The 19,146-nt window shown below is 35.3% G+C and overlaps 1 protein-coding gene across 1 annotated transcript in view; it reads right to left on the bottom strand.

Moving 5' to 3' along the window:
• Nucleotides 2–19,146, bottom strand: part of LOC109841750 — a gene marked incomplete at its 3' end in the record, with an annotated part of 49,954 nt that continues 30,809 nt past the window's right edge. The window contains exons 9-11 of the mRNA XM_020410693.1: nucleotides 16,989–17,066; nucleotides 13,662–13,808; nucleotides 2–1,879 (exon numbers count right to left, since the gene is read on the bottom strand). Coding sequence (XP_020266282.1) covers nucleotides 2–1,879; nucleotides 13,662–13,808; nucleotides 16,989–17,066 — 2,103 coding nt within the window. The remainder of the gene's footprint in view (nucleotides 1,880–13,661; nucleotides 13,809–16,988; nucleotides 17,067–19,146) is intronic.

Genomic DNA, 19,146 nt, shown 5'->3' on the forward strand with positions numbered 1-19,146 from the left:
GCTGTTGTTGCTGCTGAAGCTGCTGCTGCTGCAATTGAAGCAATTGTTGCTGCTGATGATGAAGAAATTGCTGCTGATGCTGTTGGAGCAAAAGTTGCTGCTCTTGTTGTGATAGTTGCTGGAACTGCTGCTGCTGAGCTAGCTGTTGTTGCTGCAGATAATACTGTTGTTGTTGCTGCAGATAAAGCTGCTGTTGTTGCTGCTGTTGCATGTATAGAAGCTGCTGATACTGTTGTGTTTGCTGAACCTGTTGATTCTGTTGGTGATAAGGCGCTAATTGGTCCTGCTGTGTTTGTTGGTTAGACTGCTGATTCTGTCGCTGCCGCTGCTGTTGTTCAGTTGAGATTTGTTGATTCAGCTGCTGTGATGGATTCATTTGTTGCAACTGATCAATCTTTTGTTCCTGCTGTGATTTATTCTCTTGTTGTTGACTTTGTTGTAGCTGCTGCTGTTGCTGAAGATAATAATATTGTTGCTGGTAGTACTGCATGATATGGGGGGGAATTCCCTGGCTATTCTGAATAGATCCATACTGTTGTTCATTACTCTGCAGAGACTGCTGATTGACTTGAAACTGAGATTGAGGCTGAGCGTCTGATTGCTGTTGAACATATGCATAGGCTTGTTGCTGCCCACTCTGGCTAGACCATGAAAAATTACCCACTGGGTAAACTTGAGCAGTGCCCATCTGATACTGACCAAACATTTGGTTAGCCTGAGGTTGATATGTATGACCTTGGGTCACCGTCATTTGTACGTTGGTTCCTGTTTGATTCAACTGTGGGAGGCCTTGCCACTGTTGAGATTGAGAAGACTGAACATAATACATCTGAGGCCAGTTTCCAGAACTACTTGGATTTTGAGAATATGCTACACTGCAAGGTAAAGCCTCCAGCATAGTTGTCTGTGGATTAGGCTGAACTTGTACCTGTGGATTTGATCTAGATACAGGAGTTGAGTCGCAAACTGAATGCAAAGTGCTGTTGTTACCCTGAACTTCAGAAGGGGTAGAAGGTTTAGTGTCTAGAGGATCAGGAACACATATTGCTGAGACCTCTTCGTTCTTGCTTTCAGCCAGAAGTACATTCTCTCCCGCTCTAGACGTTTCTTCCTGAGGAAACTTACTATCAAGAAAACTAGTAGGCTGGGACTGCACGGTCTTATTATCTGGAAATTTTGTAGGCAAATTTTCAATTGAAGGTGGTCTTAAACCATCACCAAGCTCCTGCGGAGGATGGCCTTGAACTTGGTTTTCAACTTTGGAATAGTCCAGGGTTGCTTCAGGAATTGGAGCTGCACCTTCCAAGCGTAGTTCAGAACCTTCTGGTATAGAATGCATTTCCACGTCTTGAGAAACTTCTACAAGTTCCTTTTTTCCCTTATGATCATTTATTGTAGACTGATTTTGTGTATCTTCAGCAACTTCTGCCAGTTCTCTTCCCGTATTATCATTAATAGACTGCTTTTTCATATCTTTAGCAACTTCTACCACTACCAGTTCCTTCCTGTTATTGTCATTTAGAGATTGTTTTTCCACATCTTCAGCAACATCCACTAGTTCCCCTCTCCTCTTGGTAACATTTATATTGTCTTGCAAGTTGTCAGTTACCATTGCTTCAGAGGAAGTGTGATTGTTTTCTTCAGGGGATAGACAGTCAGATACATGCGCTCTTGAGCCATCATGACCATCGTTTCTACAAGCTTGATAAGATACAGGATTGTGTATCTGCTTGTTTCCCATCACTTCTTTGACGGAGAGAGTGTTGCTAATGGGACTGCAATGAAATTTTGCAATAGGTTTCATCATATCTGGAAATAGTTTCCTGTGACGCTCCCATACCTTTCTGACTTGATGAATACTTCCATAAAGGTCTACAAACTGTTGGAAATTAAAATACCATGAGAAAACTATAACTCTGGGAAGACACTTCAAAAGAAACATAATTAAGGACATGTGCCTTTATACTGGGGATTATGGTCCCACCTACAAAAGATACTTTCTCAGGAATTAAGTATCAAACAGTTTCTTGCACAGAATGACAAAGCAATCAAACCCTTAATTAAATCTGGTAAGGTGAAATTGGTACGTAAGATGTTGATTAGCTCCATTAGTGTTAAACAAAGTACGTAAGATGTTGATTAGCTCCATTAGTGTAAAACAAAGTATGTAAGATGTTGATTAGCTCCATTAATGTTAAACAGAGTATTCAACGCACAAAATGCATCACTATGAGTTGCATAACCAGTCTAACTCAAACCCTTCATATGTCAATTTTTTTGGCGTGTCAAACCATTAGAAAACAGATATTCACGCATGTTGAGAACCCTCCACAATGCTCCAACAACATGTCAAGCTATCGTGACAAGGAGATACCAAGTTCTACTAGACGTCAATGCTTCACATGAAAAATGTCAAGTTGAACTCATACAAAGTGAATTCTAAATCAATTTATCAAGCAATTGACTAAACTATTTTGCTGATATTTTGAGTCAGAAATATATAAACACAATAATAAAACAGTCATCTTTTGTATCAATTATTAGAAGGTTACAATGTTGAAGCTTACTGGCACACAGCTACTTGACATCATGCAGACATGGACAGAACAATGTACCTAACAAGCTTAAGATGCAAAGCAAGGGCAATCTCCTCAATGAAGTGAAGCACAAATTGCTGCTTCTTGCAATAAGCACAAATTGCTGCTTCTTGCAATTTCCAAATCAACTTGTCAAATTATGAAGTACAAAACATCACACAAAACTACTTTAACTAAATAGCAAACATATATAGTACAACTATAACTAAGACATTAATAAAAAAATGCCAAATATACTCATATTGGTGTATAAATCGTTACTTTTAAGCAATTATGTTGCACCCTTTTTTGCATCACATAATTGATATATCTTTATAATTACAAAAAATGTCGCTGAAGTGAGTAGACTGCCTGCCTTGTGCCCTGGACTATCATTGTGCATCACTGTGCATTCAAAACAAAGGTTGCAAGTACGGACCATGATTTGTCCATGACATCAGAACTTCATAGCCTCTTTTCGCATCAATATCATAGTTTTTAATACCTCTTGTTCTAATCGGAATATCATATTTTTAGAACTGAAAGATTATTTTTAAAAAATAATAAAAATGAAAATGAACTTTTTACATATTTAATTTCAACTTGGTTACATCTAAAATAACTTCACCGAAAAACTTACATGACACAGCATAAGCAATAATATGTTAAATAGTAATTATGATATTGATGCCAAGGTTTTAAATATCGGATATCGGAAAAATATCGGATGGCCAAAATTCATATCGGATTGCGGATATCGGGTAAATATCGGGAATATGTGGTAAATATCGGAATGTCATAATGAATGTTTGCATACATAGTGTAATGCATTAAAATGTAATCTCAACATATGTAATGAAATTTAAGCATACAAAATATGAATAATATATGTTTAGGATCACTAACCAACCTTCTAAAACAAACAAAAGTGCAAAGCAACGTTGTAACATTCGATCTGCTTTTTTTAGGGCAAAATATCATTTGATATAATGGGAAAATCTTGATATATCGCCCAAAAATTCCAAACACGGTATATTATTTTGCAACAAGCTATATAAAAAGATATATTGATCCACATATCGGCTAATATATCGGCCATATCGGGGATTTATCACTCAAAATAGCCAAAAAGCCGTAAAGGATATTTAAAGACCATATCGGTTGCGACAAGCCCTGTAAAAAGATATATCGGGGGATATATCGGGCCATGTCGGGGATATTTAAAACAATGATTGATGCTAATAACTCGTAAACAAGAAAAAAAAAACACTTAATCCAATAATTATGTTTCCTCGAATCTCTTTTGGGTATAGGTAAACCATTGAGCAAAATTAAATTTCATATATTATTGCTTCAAATTTGAATGGATACCAAATTTTTATACATTTGGTTGAGTTCTTTGATTCACCTCATGTTTTGAGTTCATTACAATTATTTTTTGTTATTATGTTTAGTCTTCATAAATTAATTATCCAGATTTATCTAATGAAAAGTTTAGATTAGCAATATTTATGATTCTTTTGCTAATATCAATTCCATTTTGATCTTACTTCTTTGTTCATAATAGTTTCCCGATGAGGCGCTTTATGGTTGTACCTTGAGATTGTCCTCGGTCTTTAACGTTTCTATTTTTATTCTAGATATTAGTAAAAGGGTTTTTTACCATATATGTCTCTCTCTCTTGTGGTTAAATACTTAAAATTTGGTATAGATTTTTTTGATGATTATATCCTAAAATATTACTTAATTTCCACACATTACATAGAAAAATCTATGCTAATGGATTGATGTAGAATAATTTCATGGGATTTTTCTATATTAGTCCCTTAATCTTACAAATTTGAAAATTATGACCTCAAATCATCAAATTTGCTATTAGGTTCCCCAATAATTAGGATATCTTGAAATTAACCCCTTAAATCATTTAAATTATTATTAGGTCCCCCAACTCTAAGTTATTTTGAAATTAGTCTGTCCAATCGAGAGTAGAAGTAGCAATTAGAGAGATTAATGTGAAACAATGCAAGAGGATTACAGGATTTGGTAGCAATTTCAATAATCAAGAGTAGTAGTAATTAGAGAGATTAATTTGAAACAATGTACGAGAATTAGGGGACCTAATAACGATTTCAATGATTTGAGGGTCTAATTACCATTGTTTTAAATATCCCCGACATGACCCGATATATCCCCCGATATATCCTTTTACAGGGCTTGCCGCAACCGATATGGTCTTTAAATATTCTTTACCGCTTTTTAGCTATTTTGAGTGATAAATCCCCGATATGACCGATATATTAGCCGATATGTGGACCAATATATCTTTTTATATAGCTTGCTGCAAAATATACCGTGTTTGGAATTTTTGGACAAGATATCAAGATTTCCTCATTATATCAAATGACACTTTGTCCTAAAAAAGCAAATCGAATGTTGCAACGTTACTTTGCACTTTTGTTTGTTTTAGAAGGTTGATTAGTGATCCTAAACATATATTGCAACGTTACTTTGCACTTTTGTTTGTTTTAGAAGGTTGATTAGTGATCCTAAACATATATTATTCATATTTTGTATGCTTAAATTTTATTACATATGTTGAGATTATATTTTAATGCATTATACTATGTATGCAAACATTCATTATGGCATTCCGATATTTACCACATATCCCTGATATTTTCTCGATATCCGCAATCCGATATGAATTTTGGTCATCCGATATTTTCCCGATATCCGATATTTAAAACCTTGCTAATTACAAAATATGAAAGATTTAAGGGACTATTATCATAAAAACCCTAATTTTATTAGGGACAATTTTTTAAAGGACTTTTGAAAACAATTAGCTAAATCGACAATTTTGCTAAATAATTAGCAAAATCGACCTCTTTTTTGCCACGTAATCAAGGCTAGCTAAAAAGAGGTCAGTTTTCAAAGTAAAAAAACGTCTTCGAAATACATGAGTAGTCCCATGTAATTAGCATTTGCTATTACGAGATTAATCAAGTACAGAATATACACGGGACTATCAGTCCCGTGTATTCTGTAGACAACCTAAAAAATACATAGGACTAGTAGTTGTTGATGGACAACAAGACCTATTATGACCTAGTTGATTCCATTAACTACACTTAATCCGTTCTGTCAATCCTTCACATCCTTATCCATAATACCTCTAATGCGCACAAATCGAGATCGTCCTGCTTGTCTATTGTACTGAGGTGGTAATAAACGCGGTCCATCATAAGTCGGCCAATAGAGACTATCATCGGGAGGATAAAAACTCTCCTCGTATGTATTTCGGTAATGATTTGTTGAATATCAAGTAACATTCATATGACATTCTAGCATGATTGACTTGATTGGAACTTGACGCTAAAATATGTTCACATGGCAATTTTTGCTACACTGGTATGTTGCAAATGCAATTGCACTCTTGGTCAAAAAGATAAACAATGTAAGTACCTACACAATCTTTAACCTCCTACTCATTGTCATTGAACGGAATAATTCTACATGATCTTATAGCCACAATCCTTTTCGCAAAATTCTCTCATTTTTTGGGGTGTAATTCGTCCAACTTGCAATCAATGCGCTCAACCGATAAAATGTCCTTGCAATCAATGCTTGAATTAGCATAGCTCGGGCATCCTTAAGTACGCCATTAAAAATCTCGGAGTAATTAGTTATCATCATAAAGTAGCGCACCCCACCATTTTTACTTAACGCTCATTGATCTACGTATTGTGGTTTCAAGTTTTATTGAATCCAGTTGTGTCTCTACTGATAGTGACTTAATATTATCCCTATAGTGCTGATACACTAACGTGTCTGTTGCACACCCGATTGCAACAATAGGTTTTGTAAATTAAACATCTCCGTATTTTTTCTTAAAATTATCTCTAATATGCCTGAAGCAATATCAATGATGTCGTGCTCCAAAGCCCTCATGCAACACCCGTGGAATTCCTTTCATCATGTCGGATATAGAAGTAATTGTTCTAGGACTTTGAACGGTAGGAATTAGCCAGTATAAACATTAAAAATTTGAAAGAACCACTTTCAACTCAATGTGTTATTTACCTTAACAACTGCAAAGGCTAAAGGAAATAACCCACTATTTACATCTACAATGGTCGCAACCAGAAGCACTCCTTTGTATTTGGGATATAAATGTGTTTCATCGATGCTCAAAAGTGAACGACAAAATATAAAGCCCTTGATAGCAGGACCAAATACCTAAAATACTCACATGAACCTCTCGCCCACAGTGCAATCTCATTAGACAATATTTCGTATTCAATACATGGATTTTTCCTCTTTAAGATATTACGGAAACAATTCGTAAAATTTCTCCCGATCTTCAAAGATTTTAACCAATTTCTTTCTTCATCCATCATATACCTTATATTTGGATATGGTTATTTTCATCATATTGTATACCCATTTAATGATCTGACCTGGAGTCAGATCAAGTACTCTCCTTCGAGCATAATTAGCTTCAAGATATATAAGGAAGTTGCTAGCTTATGATCAACATTGATAGTCGGATTGCAACATGTATGAAGTCCATAATAACTAGTGATTATAAATTGCTCATTTGATTTTTTTCCTAACAGTTGCATTTAACTTCCAAGAACACTTCGCTTTTCTTTCATTTTGAGCACTTGCATGCTCACATTGACCCTTCTCGGTGTTGAAGTAGCACTTTACATGATAGTTTGTGGAATTAGTTATCTTGAATTTGACTCAAATCTTTATAGACAATTCACGTATAGCCACCACCGTAAACAGAGGTAACGGAGCCTACCGCTTTGATTTCATTGACTGCGGTGAACAATAGCACTCGTGAGCGCTTTTTGTTGCCGCCAAAGCACTCGAAAGCAGTAAATAGTGATAAATATCAAGAGATCGAGTGAGAGAGAGACAGAGATCTAGGCTAAGGTTGGGTTTGCTCAAGTGAGTCGAGGAAGTGGACGAGTCGAGGGAGAGAAACAGAGTAAGAGATAAAGAGATAAAGTTGGGATCAGGTGGGATTTAGGCTAGGGTCGATTTTGCTCGAGCGAGTCGAGAGAGTGAGAGAGTTCAAGGAGTCGAGAGAGAATTAGTGCTGAGATAGGAATTAGGGCATGCATTGGCCTATTATATAATGCTGACAAACACACGGGACTACTAGTCATTGTATTTCATTAGCAAATCTTTTATCATGGGACTGTGTTTTGTTAGTGGAAGGCTGAAGTCTATGATATATACACGAGATTAATAGTCCTGTTTATATTATAAGAATCAAATTAACCTTAATTATGGATCACTACCAACACGAGACTAGTAGTCTCGTGTATATTAAAGATAATATTTTGCAAAATCGACCTATTTTTGACCAGTCTTGATGACACCAAAAAAGAGAACGATTATGCTAATTACTTAGCAAAATGATCAATTTTACTAATTATTTTTTTTTAAATGTATTTTTCAAAAAATTCTCCTTTTATATTAGGGTGCAACATGAGAACTTTAGTTATTAATAGGAGAACTTGATGTTAATCAGGGGCACTGTTATAAATAGCGGTAAATAGCCCCGCAATAGCGACGCTAATAGCGTTAGCGGTCCCTTCCCGCGACGCTATCGCCCGCTACGCTATTGCGCAATAGCGGTGACATATTACGAAATATATTTGTTCGTAAAAGCAGCTAATAGTGTCATAACGGTAAATAGTGAGCGGTTGTATTCGAAATTTACTTTTTGACTGCTATTTAAAAGCGGTTTGAGGCTTACTTTTTTAAAATTAAACTCAACCCTTAACCATTGTATTTCACCGTCTCCTATGATTTTCAGCATACTTCCGCCACCTCTCATAGCCTCTAGCACCTACCTTGATACTTCCTCTCACCTCCTTCACCGTGAGCTCCTCTTAGGGTAGTCCTGTCACCGCTAAGCTCTTCTTCTCGAAGAGGACGACTTTTTGACTCCAGTCATCTCGGTATTACGTGATGATTACATGTCTATTTCATGTTTAGGATCTCTTTAAATCATCCAATATGTACTTTTAGATTTCTTAGATTTTTTCTTTAAATTTTTTTTTGGTATTTATACATATCTAAATTAGACCGCTATTTGACTTTGCGCTTTTTACCGTTATTTTACCGTAATAGCTTGAAATAGCCTTAGCGATGCATCACCGTTATGCGACGCTATCCGCTATCGATAACCTTGATCAGGGGTAACACATACGGTATAATGTATACTATATAATGAACATAGTGGGAGTATTAAAAGTTGGATGAGTGGTGGACATTTTCCGTCTTTCTATAATAATTTGGAGGGTAAGATTATAATTTCGCAAGAGAGATTTTTTTTCCTTTCATTTCTTTTCTTTCTTAATTCTAGAAACTTTAAATCATGACATGAGAATAAAATTTGAACTCACATAATTAACATTGTAAGTTTTCAAAAAAAACATTTATTTTATTTCTTTTTCTCTTTTTTTTTTTTTGCTTTCTTATTCCTAAAACATTCTAAATCATGAAATGGTAACACACATAATTAAATTGCAATATCCCCATTTTTCTTTTGTCATTTTAATCACTTAACTCTAATTATATTGTTCTCAATTAGGAAACTGCTCAACAAAATTATGTTAAAGATATATTTAATTGCTAAATAACAGTTTAAGATACATTTTTTATGTAGAGCTCCATAATAAAATTACATAAGTTAAATCATCATCAAACTATTATATGAAAATGTAAGGCTAATCCTATAACATAATATTTTTTACACGTGCATCGCACGTGCCAATGCACTAGTATCAATAATAATGTAATTCCATACTTCAAGCAATAACAAAATTCAAATGCTTGAGACCTCAACCCCTATCATCTTTCCTTTTACATGGTCAAGCCCACTAGTACCTAGATATGTCTGGTAAAACCCTCACAATCAGACCAGGACTGATTATGGTCCAGTTTTGACGGTGTACTAGTTTTTTTTAACAATGGAGAAGTTCAAAAAAGAACCAATTTTAAGCCTTCTTCTTTTTTGCCAAAAAGGAAGTAGGCCAGACTTGGCCTACCTAGTTTTTGCCAATCAAGTAGCAAACCCAAAACTGGGTCACGTTCAATCCTAACCCAGTTTTAAGGATTTTTCAAATACACCATTTGGATTCGACACAAAAACTTTATTAACTTCAAATAAACAATAGCAGTGGTTGTCGGACACAACAAACTTCAATTAGTAGGGGTGTGTTTGGTAATCAATGTGATTTTCTTGTGTTTTTGTAGAAAAATAACATGTTAGTGTTTTTTTTCAAAAGTGTTTTGAAAACACACCATTTTGAAAGTTATTGGTCAAATTAGTTTGACCATTTATATAGCACATGATACCAATCAACAACTACTAGTCACACCCAACCACTTAACCTTACGCTCGCCCTTTACCACTTCCCACCACCAGCCACCTGTCGGCCATCAGTCGTGGCGGCCAACCACCATTCGGGCTTTTTTCAATGCTTATAATTCAAATTTTTTTATAATTCTAATATGCCACCACCATCATGAAACAATGATGAATAATTGTTCAACATGTTCTAATGACATTAATAATATATATGCATTAGGCTCAAAATGCATTTTAGTGACATTACAATATAATATACATCAATTTTCAAACACATCTTGATATTACCCACAATTTCAAAAGTGAATTTGCTCAAGAAACTTGCACACTCATGTGATTAAGTAAATTAAAATATTAAAAAATATATTGCCTTTATATTCAGGAGTTTATGCATACGCAAGAACAAGAGCTAAGTCAGAAAGATGAAATCGTCAACTACAAAATATGTTACACAAGTCAGAAAGTTTGTGTGCTACGTGAAACAATTTAATAGGAATTTGAGTCAGAGTTGCTCATATTGATTTCAGGATAACTACTAATGCTTTTAACATTTTCAATCACAACAAGCTTCTGAATCCCCTTTCAAGCTTTCAACATAGAAAGGCTAAAATCAGCAAAAAAAAGGGGAATGCAATCTTTAACCAGCTAATCGAAGGAGACGAAACTTGAAAGATGATTCCGCAGCAGATCCAAGGCATGTGGAGAGGAGGAAGAAAACATGTGAGAAGATACCTTGATCGGAATCAAAGGTGGCGACTACTCGAAGGTGGCGGCAGCGACGGTGCTGACGACGTGGAGGCGACAGCGACGAGTTGGAGGCGGCAGCGACGACTCGGAGGTAGCGACGAGCTGTTAGGGTTGGGGGGAGAAAAAGGGATCGGCTTGGGTGAAAAAAAAGTCACATGAACTCAAAACCTCAGACCTCTTTTAACAGATAAAGCCAAGTCATGCGAGAGAAGTCATCAACAAAAACAATGAAATATCTAAAACCTTTCACAGAAGGTATACGACAAAGACCCCAAACATCAGAATGGACTAACTCAAATGTAGAATTGCTGCATTTATCAATACGACTCTGATAAGTAGCACGATGGTGCTTACCCAGTTCACAAGACTCACAACCTAAAGAAGAAACAGAAGACTGGATAGAAATGACAGACCAAAGCTTCGATAACGAGGGATGACCAAGGCGTCAATGCCACCGTAAAGTGATCAGACTTATCTGTAACAAAATCAGTAGCGGACGCATTGTCGTCCAAATAGTACATGTTTCCTCTCTCATGCCCTGAAAAAATCTTCATTCTAGTTGCTAGGTTCTAAAAAACACAATAAGAAGGAAAGAATATTACTTTATAGTTATTATGTTTGGTAAACTTACTGATAGACAATAAACTAACAGGAAACTTAGGAACATATAGACTATCAGTAAGTGTCAACGATGAAGTAGCATGGACTATTCCATCACCAAGAACTGGAGTATGTACCATCAGCAATACGGACAGATGAAAACTTGTCAGAAAGAATTAAAGATACAAAGTGGTCCTTTATACGTATCATATGAGATGAGGCACCGGAATCTAATACTCATGGTCTGTAAGAAAATACAATGTAAGCATCCATACCTGAATAGGATGCATGAGTAGCAGAATGACTATTCTGAGAAGGCTCGAGTTGACGCAGCCGATCATACTCAGCCTGAGAAATCTGAGCTATGGAAGGAGCTGGAGTACTCGTAGGAGAAACAACAGAGATAGAAGTAATATCAGCCATCTGGGCCCATGTAGGACGACTAAACTTTTCCTAGCACTTCTCAAATATATGATTAGTCCTTCCACAATGTTCGCACTGACACAGACTCCTATCTGAGTCAATCTGTCTCCCACCAAAAGAGCCTCGTCCTCCCCCTGTGTCGTGGCCACGTCCCCGACCACGACCATGACCTCTGCCACGTCCGGAGAACATAGCAGACTGATCAAATGATAGAGGAGATGGTGTGGGTGGTGCAGTAGTAACTCCAGTAGATACCTGCATAACTCTAGAGAATGTAGTAGTCAAAAAAGGAATAGTATCTCCTAATATCTGGCCCCGCACCTAAGACTGTAAAGTGCGAACCAGACAAAAACTTGGACACTACTAGGTCCTTATGATATCCTAATAGCGTCGGTGCATCCGTAACGACGGGCTGATACATTTATAATTCATCGATCAGACCTTTCAGCTCACCAAAGTACTCAGGAGCTGACTGATCGCCATGTTAAAGTGAAAAAAGTCGTTTATAGAGCTCAAACACACAAGATGCATTCTTCTCATTGCCGTACATAACTTTTAAATTATTCCACGTCTCCTTAGCAATGGTCGAGAACATGACACTGCTACTGATCTGCGCTTCATCACACAACAGTCAGCAAAAAGCCATGCAGGATACATAGGATCTGTAGAAGCAGGAGGTGGGAACAGAAGATGAGCCAATTTATTCTAAGCGCCATTGAAGATGCGAAAGGTCTGTGCCCAAAGGAGATGGTGCCATTTAACTTCACAGTGGTCCCCAAGTAAACTTTGGGTGCAGAAATCTCAGCAGTAGTAGTAGTGATAGCAGAAAAGATGTCAGACATCGTTACCAATTAGGATAGTAGAGTAGTAGCGAAGCAAAAGAATCTTAATCAAAGTAGAACCATCAAAAATCAACACATAGGCAGAGTTGAGAGCAGGCCAGGGTCCCAACTTCTTCTTTGTCCTCCTTTTTTTGTCACTGTTCAGATCAAATCGAACTGAAGGAGAAGGCGGCAGTGGGATGGGAAGGCAGCGATGGGTGAAGATGAAGGAGTCATAGAGGTTGAAGGATGAAGATGAAGGCGGCGACGAGCTTAGAGGAAGACGATGGCAGCGGTGGCGAGTGTAGATGAAGACGAGGGCAGCGGCGACGAGCACAGAGGGAGGCGAAGAAGGCGGCGTTGGCGAGTGAACTAAGGTTAGAAGGTGGCGGCAATCTAGGGTTATGGCGGCGACGGCGAACTAAGGTTAGAAAGATGAAGATGAAGGCGGCGTCGACGGCGAGACTTCGTCAAAGATGGGCGTCTTCAGCTGATCGATCAGATCGACCGATCGAAGCTATTCGATCGACCGATTCGATCGGGTCCTTTTTTGTGGAATGGAAACTAGGGTTAAGGTTTGGAGGGTGCTTGCTCTGATACCCTGTTAGAGATGGTAAATCAGAATCACTTAGCTATTATTTATCTGCATGGGACTATAAATAAGGGTACATAACACATATGAATAATAGGTTAATGAGTCTAAATTCGATAACCCAATACTAATACTAGTGTGCTAATACCAACACCTTTAAATAGACTTCCAATGATTTGTAATATAAATGAATGGGAATAAACATACTCCAAGAATCAGATGTAAATGAGAACTATAAAACATCCTAACCTAATGTTAGTTTTTCACAAATAGGCTATAACCACAAATAATATACTTGAACAAAGACAAATAATAAGTAAAATCAAAAAGAAAAAAAAATGTAGGCAAAACTTGCTTTCAGATTTTCTTCATAGAAACAAAGGAAATTTTCTTTTACCAGAAGATCCAAAATAGTGACTCGGAAGTAAAATTTTCAACCGTAGGAGCTACATTCCTTTGCTAAATAAAGAAACTGTAAGGAAAATATGCAGGAAACCATATCTAACCTCTAAAAACAAACTCGATATTTCTTCACGATCATGAGGGTCTAATGACTGAGATGCAACAAAATCAGAGGATATTATGTTGGCTATTTTGAGATCGAGCTTCGGTATCTGCCCTGGCTCACATAAGCATATGAAGCTAATCATTTCCTGCAAAGAAGTGACTGTTAGAAAGTATTCAGAATACCAGGGCATTGATTTTTGGTACTTCTTAGTAATAAGCCACTGATAAAGTTTCTAAATACTATGAAAACTAAGATATATTGCAAAATTATTTTTCCAACTAGTAATTGTTTTCTAAAGCAGCAAAAGCTGCAGAAATTGGAGTTAAACATACAAAAGTACATCAATTGTTAAGAACGTTGTATTTCCTTTGACATATTTGTTCTCTACCAAAAAAAAAGAACAAACTGGTATTTTTAAAATGGTCCATAGTCATCGACTACGGAATGATAGACAAATACGAAATAGATCAAATGCTACATTCTAGCAAAAACCTGGTTGTATACTTTTGCCAGTTGGCAAATTCTAAAGGCTCTAACATTTAATAATAATAATTCTTTTTTTTTACCATCTCATCTTAATCTACTACCCTCCATATCTTGGAAATCCCTATGCTGTCTTTTAATTTCCTATAAACCATTCATCTTCTTCTCTTTTTACCAAGAAAATATTAATTTTATCCTCTCTTTACCCAAAAATCTAATATATTCACATGAATATTAATTTAATCCTATGCATGTTCCAGCATGACTTCACCAATGACCATTTGCTTTCACATGCATATGTCCTTCCATCCGCTAATAATGAAAGAAAATTTGATATATGTTGATTTTAACTTTTAAGGAATTAAAGAGTGTTCCACGTAGCTTTTCCATCACAGAATAAAATACACACAAATGATCCATCTCAGTACAAGACCTCAGCTATATTTACTAGTAGTGGTGTGGGCGAAACAAATAAATTTCCTTGATAATATCATTAAAAAATTGGGATGGTTCTTTTCAGTAAATCTTAATAGTTTTCTTAAGTATTTATTAAATTAGTATATCGTTATCGGCACTAGTAATCACTAGTATTTCCTTGCTAATAGCTTTCAAGTATTTACTAGCACCTCCATTTAGCTTCCTAATAGTTTCCTTATCTTTTAAGAGCATAAGGAACTTCTAAATTAGGCTTTGGCAACTTCAGTTCAATACTTCATTCCAACAGTTGTGTACAAATTCGATTAGAAATCTAGAAACATTCAATTTCTAGATTAGAATTTAAAAAGATAAAATATGAAGCTACAATTGTTTCAAGAAAAGGTCCTGAGCTGAGAGCCAACTAGTAAAGCATTCTAACAGAAAACCTAGGTGATTGTTGAGAAATGACACCAATTAGTTTGGATCCCAGTTGATCACTTATAAAGATGAGGAAGAAACAGTTATAGTGGCTTGGAGGTTGTAATCCATAATTCAGGGGAAAGCATTACATGTCACCATAGTGGTTTAGAGTCCACAATGACGTTAAACATAAAAATTATATCCATGGCCTGCATCTCGATATTTACACCAGATTAAGATCGTGTAGATATAAATAGTTGTGCCATATGTAAACTTTAAATTTTCCTATACTTCTACTTTTGGAGCTGCTTTTTCTACTTTTACATAATAAAGACACTATTACTTTCAAATGCCTATTCTTATAGCATGTTTGGAACTTTGGATTGTAATCCGTTTGTAAATTATAACTAAGTGGACTAAAGCTTTTATTCTTCAGTAAAGAAGCCAGTTTATAATCCGTATACCTTTTGCTCAAATGACAAAATAACTCTTAAAAGTGGGAGGAGAGAGAAGAATGAGGTATAAAAAGTGACGGCATTTTGTCTTTTACTCAGTCAAACAAGTGGATTACAACCCCACAAAAAAATAAGCGAAGAATCCTACATTTTTTTTTGCTGGATATCTAATCCAAAATAATCCACTCAACCAAGCATGCAAAAGTGGAGTATAATCCAAATAGAGCATCATAATCCACTTTGACCAAGTTGCCAAACATGCACTTCGGCCATCTTTGGATTGGGCACTTGTTTTATCCCGAGATTAATTTAACACGCTATAGTACTGGGATATAATAATACCGAGGACTGTAGTGACTTAGATTTTTAATAATTTTTTTGGGTTCAGTATGTTATTAACACGTCTAATACCCATAATATGTTTGGGAATTTATCATTATAAGGTCAAGGAGCATCATATTAGGGCATAGTACTAAATATCCATTATGTCCTTCCAGTCACCAATGACTTTTGCCAAGTATGAAGGAATTAATTTGTTAAGTTTGGGACTTTTAGACATTGTCCAATACGAAACTGCCTAACTGAACAATACCCTAACACAACACATACACCAAAGTCATAAATACAGCATTATTTATCAATTATAATCACTAAAAATAATATGTTTGACTCGTTTAATTTATAAAAGAACATAATACTACATTAAGCATGTAAAGAAATTAACAAAAAGATTATTATACAAATATATATGAAGCAATTTGTAAAGAAGAATATGCACAATGTACAAACATGTAACTAATGCTAGAGCACTCGTATGAAAATATCTTATCATTTCCGATCTTATTACACGTATAAATAAGTAACTTCTAGCCAACCTTTTTTTGACTATCAGAACACTTATCTGAGACTATCCACGAGATAAAAGCAGAACGAGGACAATGAGTGCAAAAAGCGATTGAAGGAGTAGGAGAGAAAATAGTTTATAGATCTCACCGGCAATAGTGTGGACTGGAGATGAACCTGTGCTCGACTGGGAGGACCAATTACTGGAGAATTATTTTCTTTATTTTTTATTTTTTACTTCTGTAGATTATAAGATGACAGTAACACGCGAGGAAACAATTTAGTGAGAAACCGGTAGTTTTCAGAAAAGTTACGGGGCATAGGAATCTTTTCTGATCTAATCCCAAGTGGGAAATAGTCCCAGGACTACAGTAACAAACACTCCCCTCCCATTATTTGGTCCATAATCTCTGGACTATTTCATTTCAATGGACTAAGTAATCCAGCCTAATACAACTCCAAAATTTCAAACTGAACAGCTCACTATTTTATTTCAAGGAATAAAAGGCTCATTAACTAAAAATGGTACCCAATCTAAATATGACCTTAGTCTAGTTTCTATACATCTATAATAGGTTTCTACTTCTATTTTGTATGTACGGGGTTTACTTTAGCTGCCTTGCTACAGAATAAGATAATCACTCCACAGTGAGGGTAACTCAAAGGTACTTTACTTCTAAACATGATGATGAGAGTAGTTGCAGAACCTGTACAATTGATTTGCATGGTACTTCTTGAAAGCCCCTCATGAAAACTTCAAGGGCTGCATCTACGTCCCTACTCACCTGGGAAAGGATTGTATGCATCAGAATATAAATAATAATCAAACTCAAAAGACATGTTGCGTAATACTAGAAAATTAATGAAATCTCAATAGAAAACATGAAAGGGTGATCACTCTCAAAATTGCAAGCAAAGAAGGATGTGGATAATTCACTGCTTCGAGAAAATCAACACAGGTCGCAAAAAGAGGGAAGATACTATTTTAAACTTGAAATTAGACCAATTCACTCTAAAATAGAAATTGAAGGAATTTTACTTTTTTGTACAGTCATGCTCTATGTAATAAGTCATTTCATTATTATAAGCATAAGCAAATAAAAAACAGTTCCTGGATGGTCTCAACAAGCCAAGCATATGAAGATTTAAGCACTTTGTTACATGTGTATGCTTGTGTGCTATATGTCACAGTCAGTAGTGAAGCCAGCATCTTTCCTTTTTTTTTTGTTTTTTGCCAGGAGGGAGGTGGGGGGCGCAAAATACAACAATTATACTATGCATGTATCAATCAAAAAGCAATCAAATATAACAATGTATAGTTAACTTTCGTATATGTAAGTAGGCGAAAGAACCTAAAATTAAATTATTAAATTAAAAAATAAATGTTTTGTTGAATACTTTAATCATATCAATATATGCGATCATCGTTTGAATCAACATACTTCAATCTTCTTAAGTCCCTTTTCAAAAATGTATTAATTGCAATTGATTTTTCCATAACCACAAACTACAAATCATAATCTTTTTGAAAACATGCCAAATTAACAATATCCTATAAATTATACCATTAAACCTATTTTGAACAATAATAAGAAGAAATGAAACAATTTTAACTATCACATTCATAAAATAATTGCTGAAGTACATGAACATAGAAACCTATCCATTTTTTAATGTAAAACTTTATGAAATTGGGACCACTCTATTTCACAATTTTATCACAAAACTGTAAAACCGTAGGAAAAATATAAATTACGTTTCAAGTTTCAGCTATAAATACGAAAGTACATGGAAATAGAAACCCCGTTTACCTATTATATTAGAACCTGTTATAATTGAAATGCACAGAAAACTACATGAAAAGATGATATGTGCATAAATATATAGGGTTTTTTCATATTAGATTTAACATTAGTTCCTCCAGTTAGAGACAGATTGACATTGAGATATTATTTCGTCATCTTTAACAACTTCGGGTGTTATAGCAATTAGAGCCATATCTATTTAAACCCAAACCCCGAAAAAGCTCCACTACAGTACAACTTGGAAAAGATTATGCAATATTTGATTTAAAAACTGATTTTTAAGCCTAACTTTGGTGGATTTTGATGTTGATTTGATAATTACCGGCCCTTGATTATATTCCACTGTGGTTAACAATTTCGAGGGTAAATGTTACAAAGAGTAACTTCAAATACAAGAGAGATTAATAACAAAATATGAAGATTTAGGTGACTAATCTTAAGCATGAAAGACTTGGGGATTAATCTCAAATATGAAAGCTTTAGAGACTAATTTCAAATATGAAAATTTTGAGGGACTAATATGAAAAGACTCACATATTAGATTTGTTTGTAGAAAAGCACTGTTTACAGTATAAAAAGAATCTGGAATTATATTGTGTAGCATAGGCATGCTGATTGTCAAATGGAGCATGCTAATTGTCAAAAGCATAAGTTGGAACATGGCAACACCATTGAGCTCTACTAACACTCACAAAATCACTACCATCAACACAATTCACTGTATTTAGAAATCACACTTGCATTACTACGGCCAAAAAACTGAATGATAACAGAAGTTAGTTCAGCTAAGGAAAAATATTTAAAGAGAAAATAGTAAGAGATTGACTGTTATCAATTGGCAACTGTACTTCAGATGAATTACATTCTCTACAGAAGCTTACATCAGCTATTTATTTTTACGCTTGTTTAAAAGCTTCATAATTGTAAGCTTCGAAAACAAATAATAAGGCAATCATTAATCCATGAAATCACCAATATTAAAAAATAGGATATAGTTTTCATTGACCAAAGTCCTTTTTATGCATAGTTTCCTTAAGATTTTACAGATAAATAATTTTTT

Source organism: Asparagus officinalis, chromosome 5 (assembly GCF_001876935.1).
Source record: "Asparagus officinalis chromosome 5, Aspof.V1, whole genome shotgun sequence".
NCBI lineage: Eukaryota > Viridiplantae > Streptophyta > Magnoliopsida > Asparagales > Asparagaceae > Asparagus > Asparagus officinalis.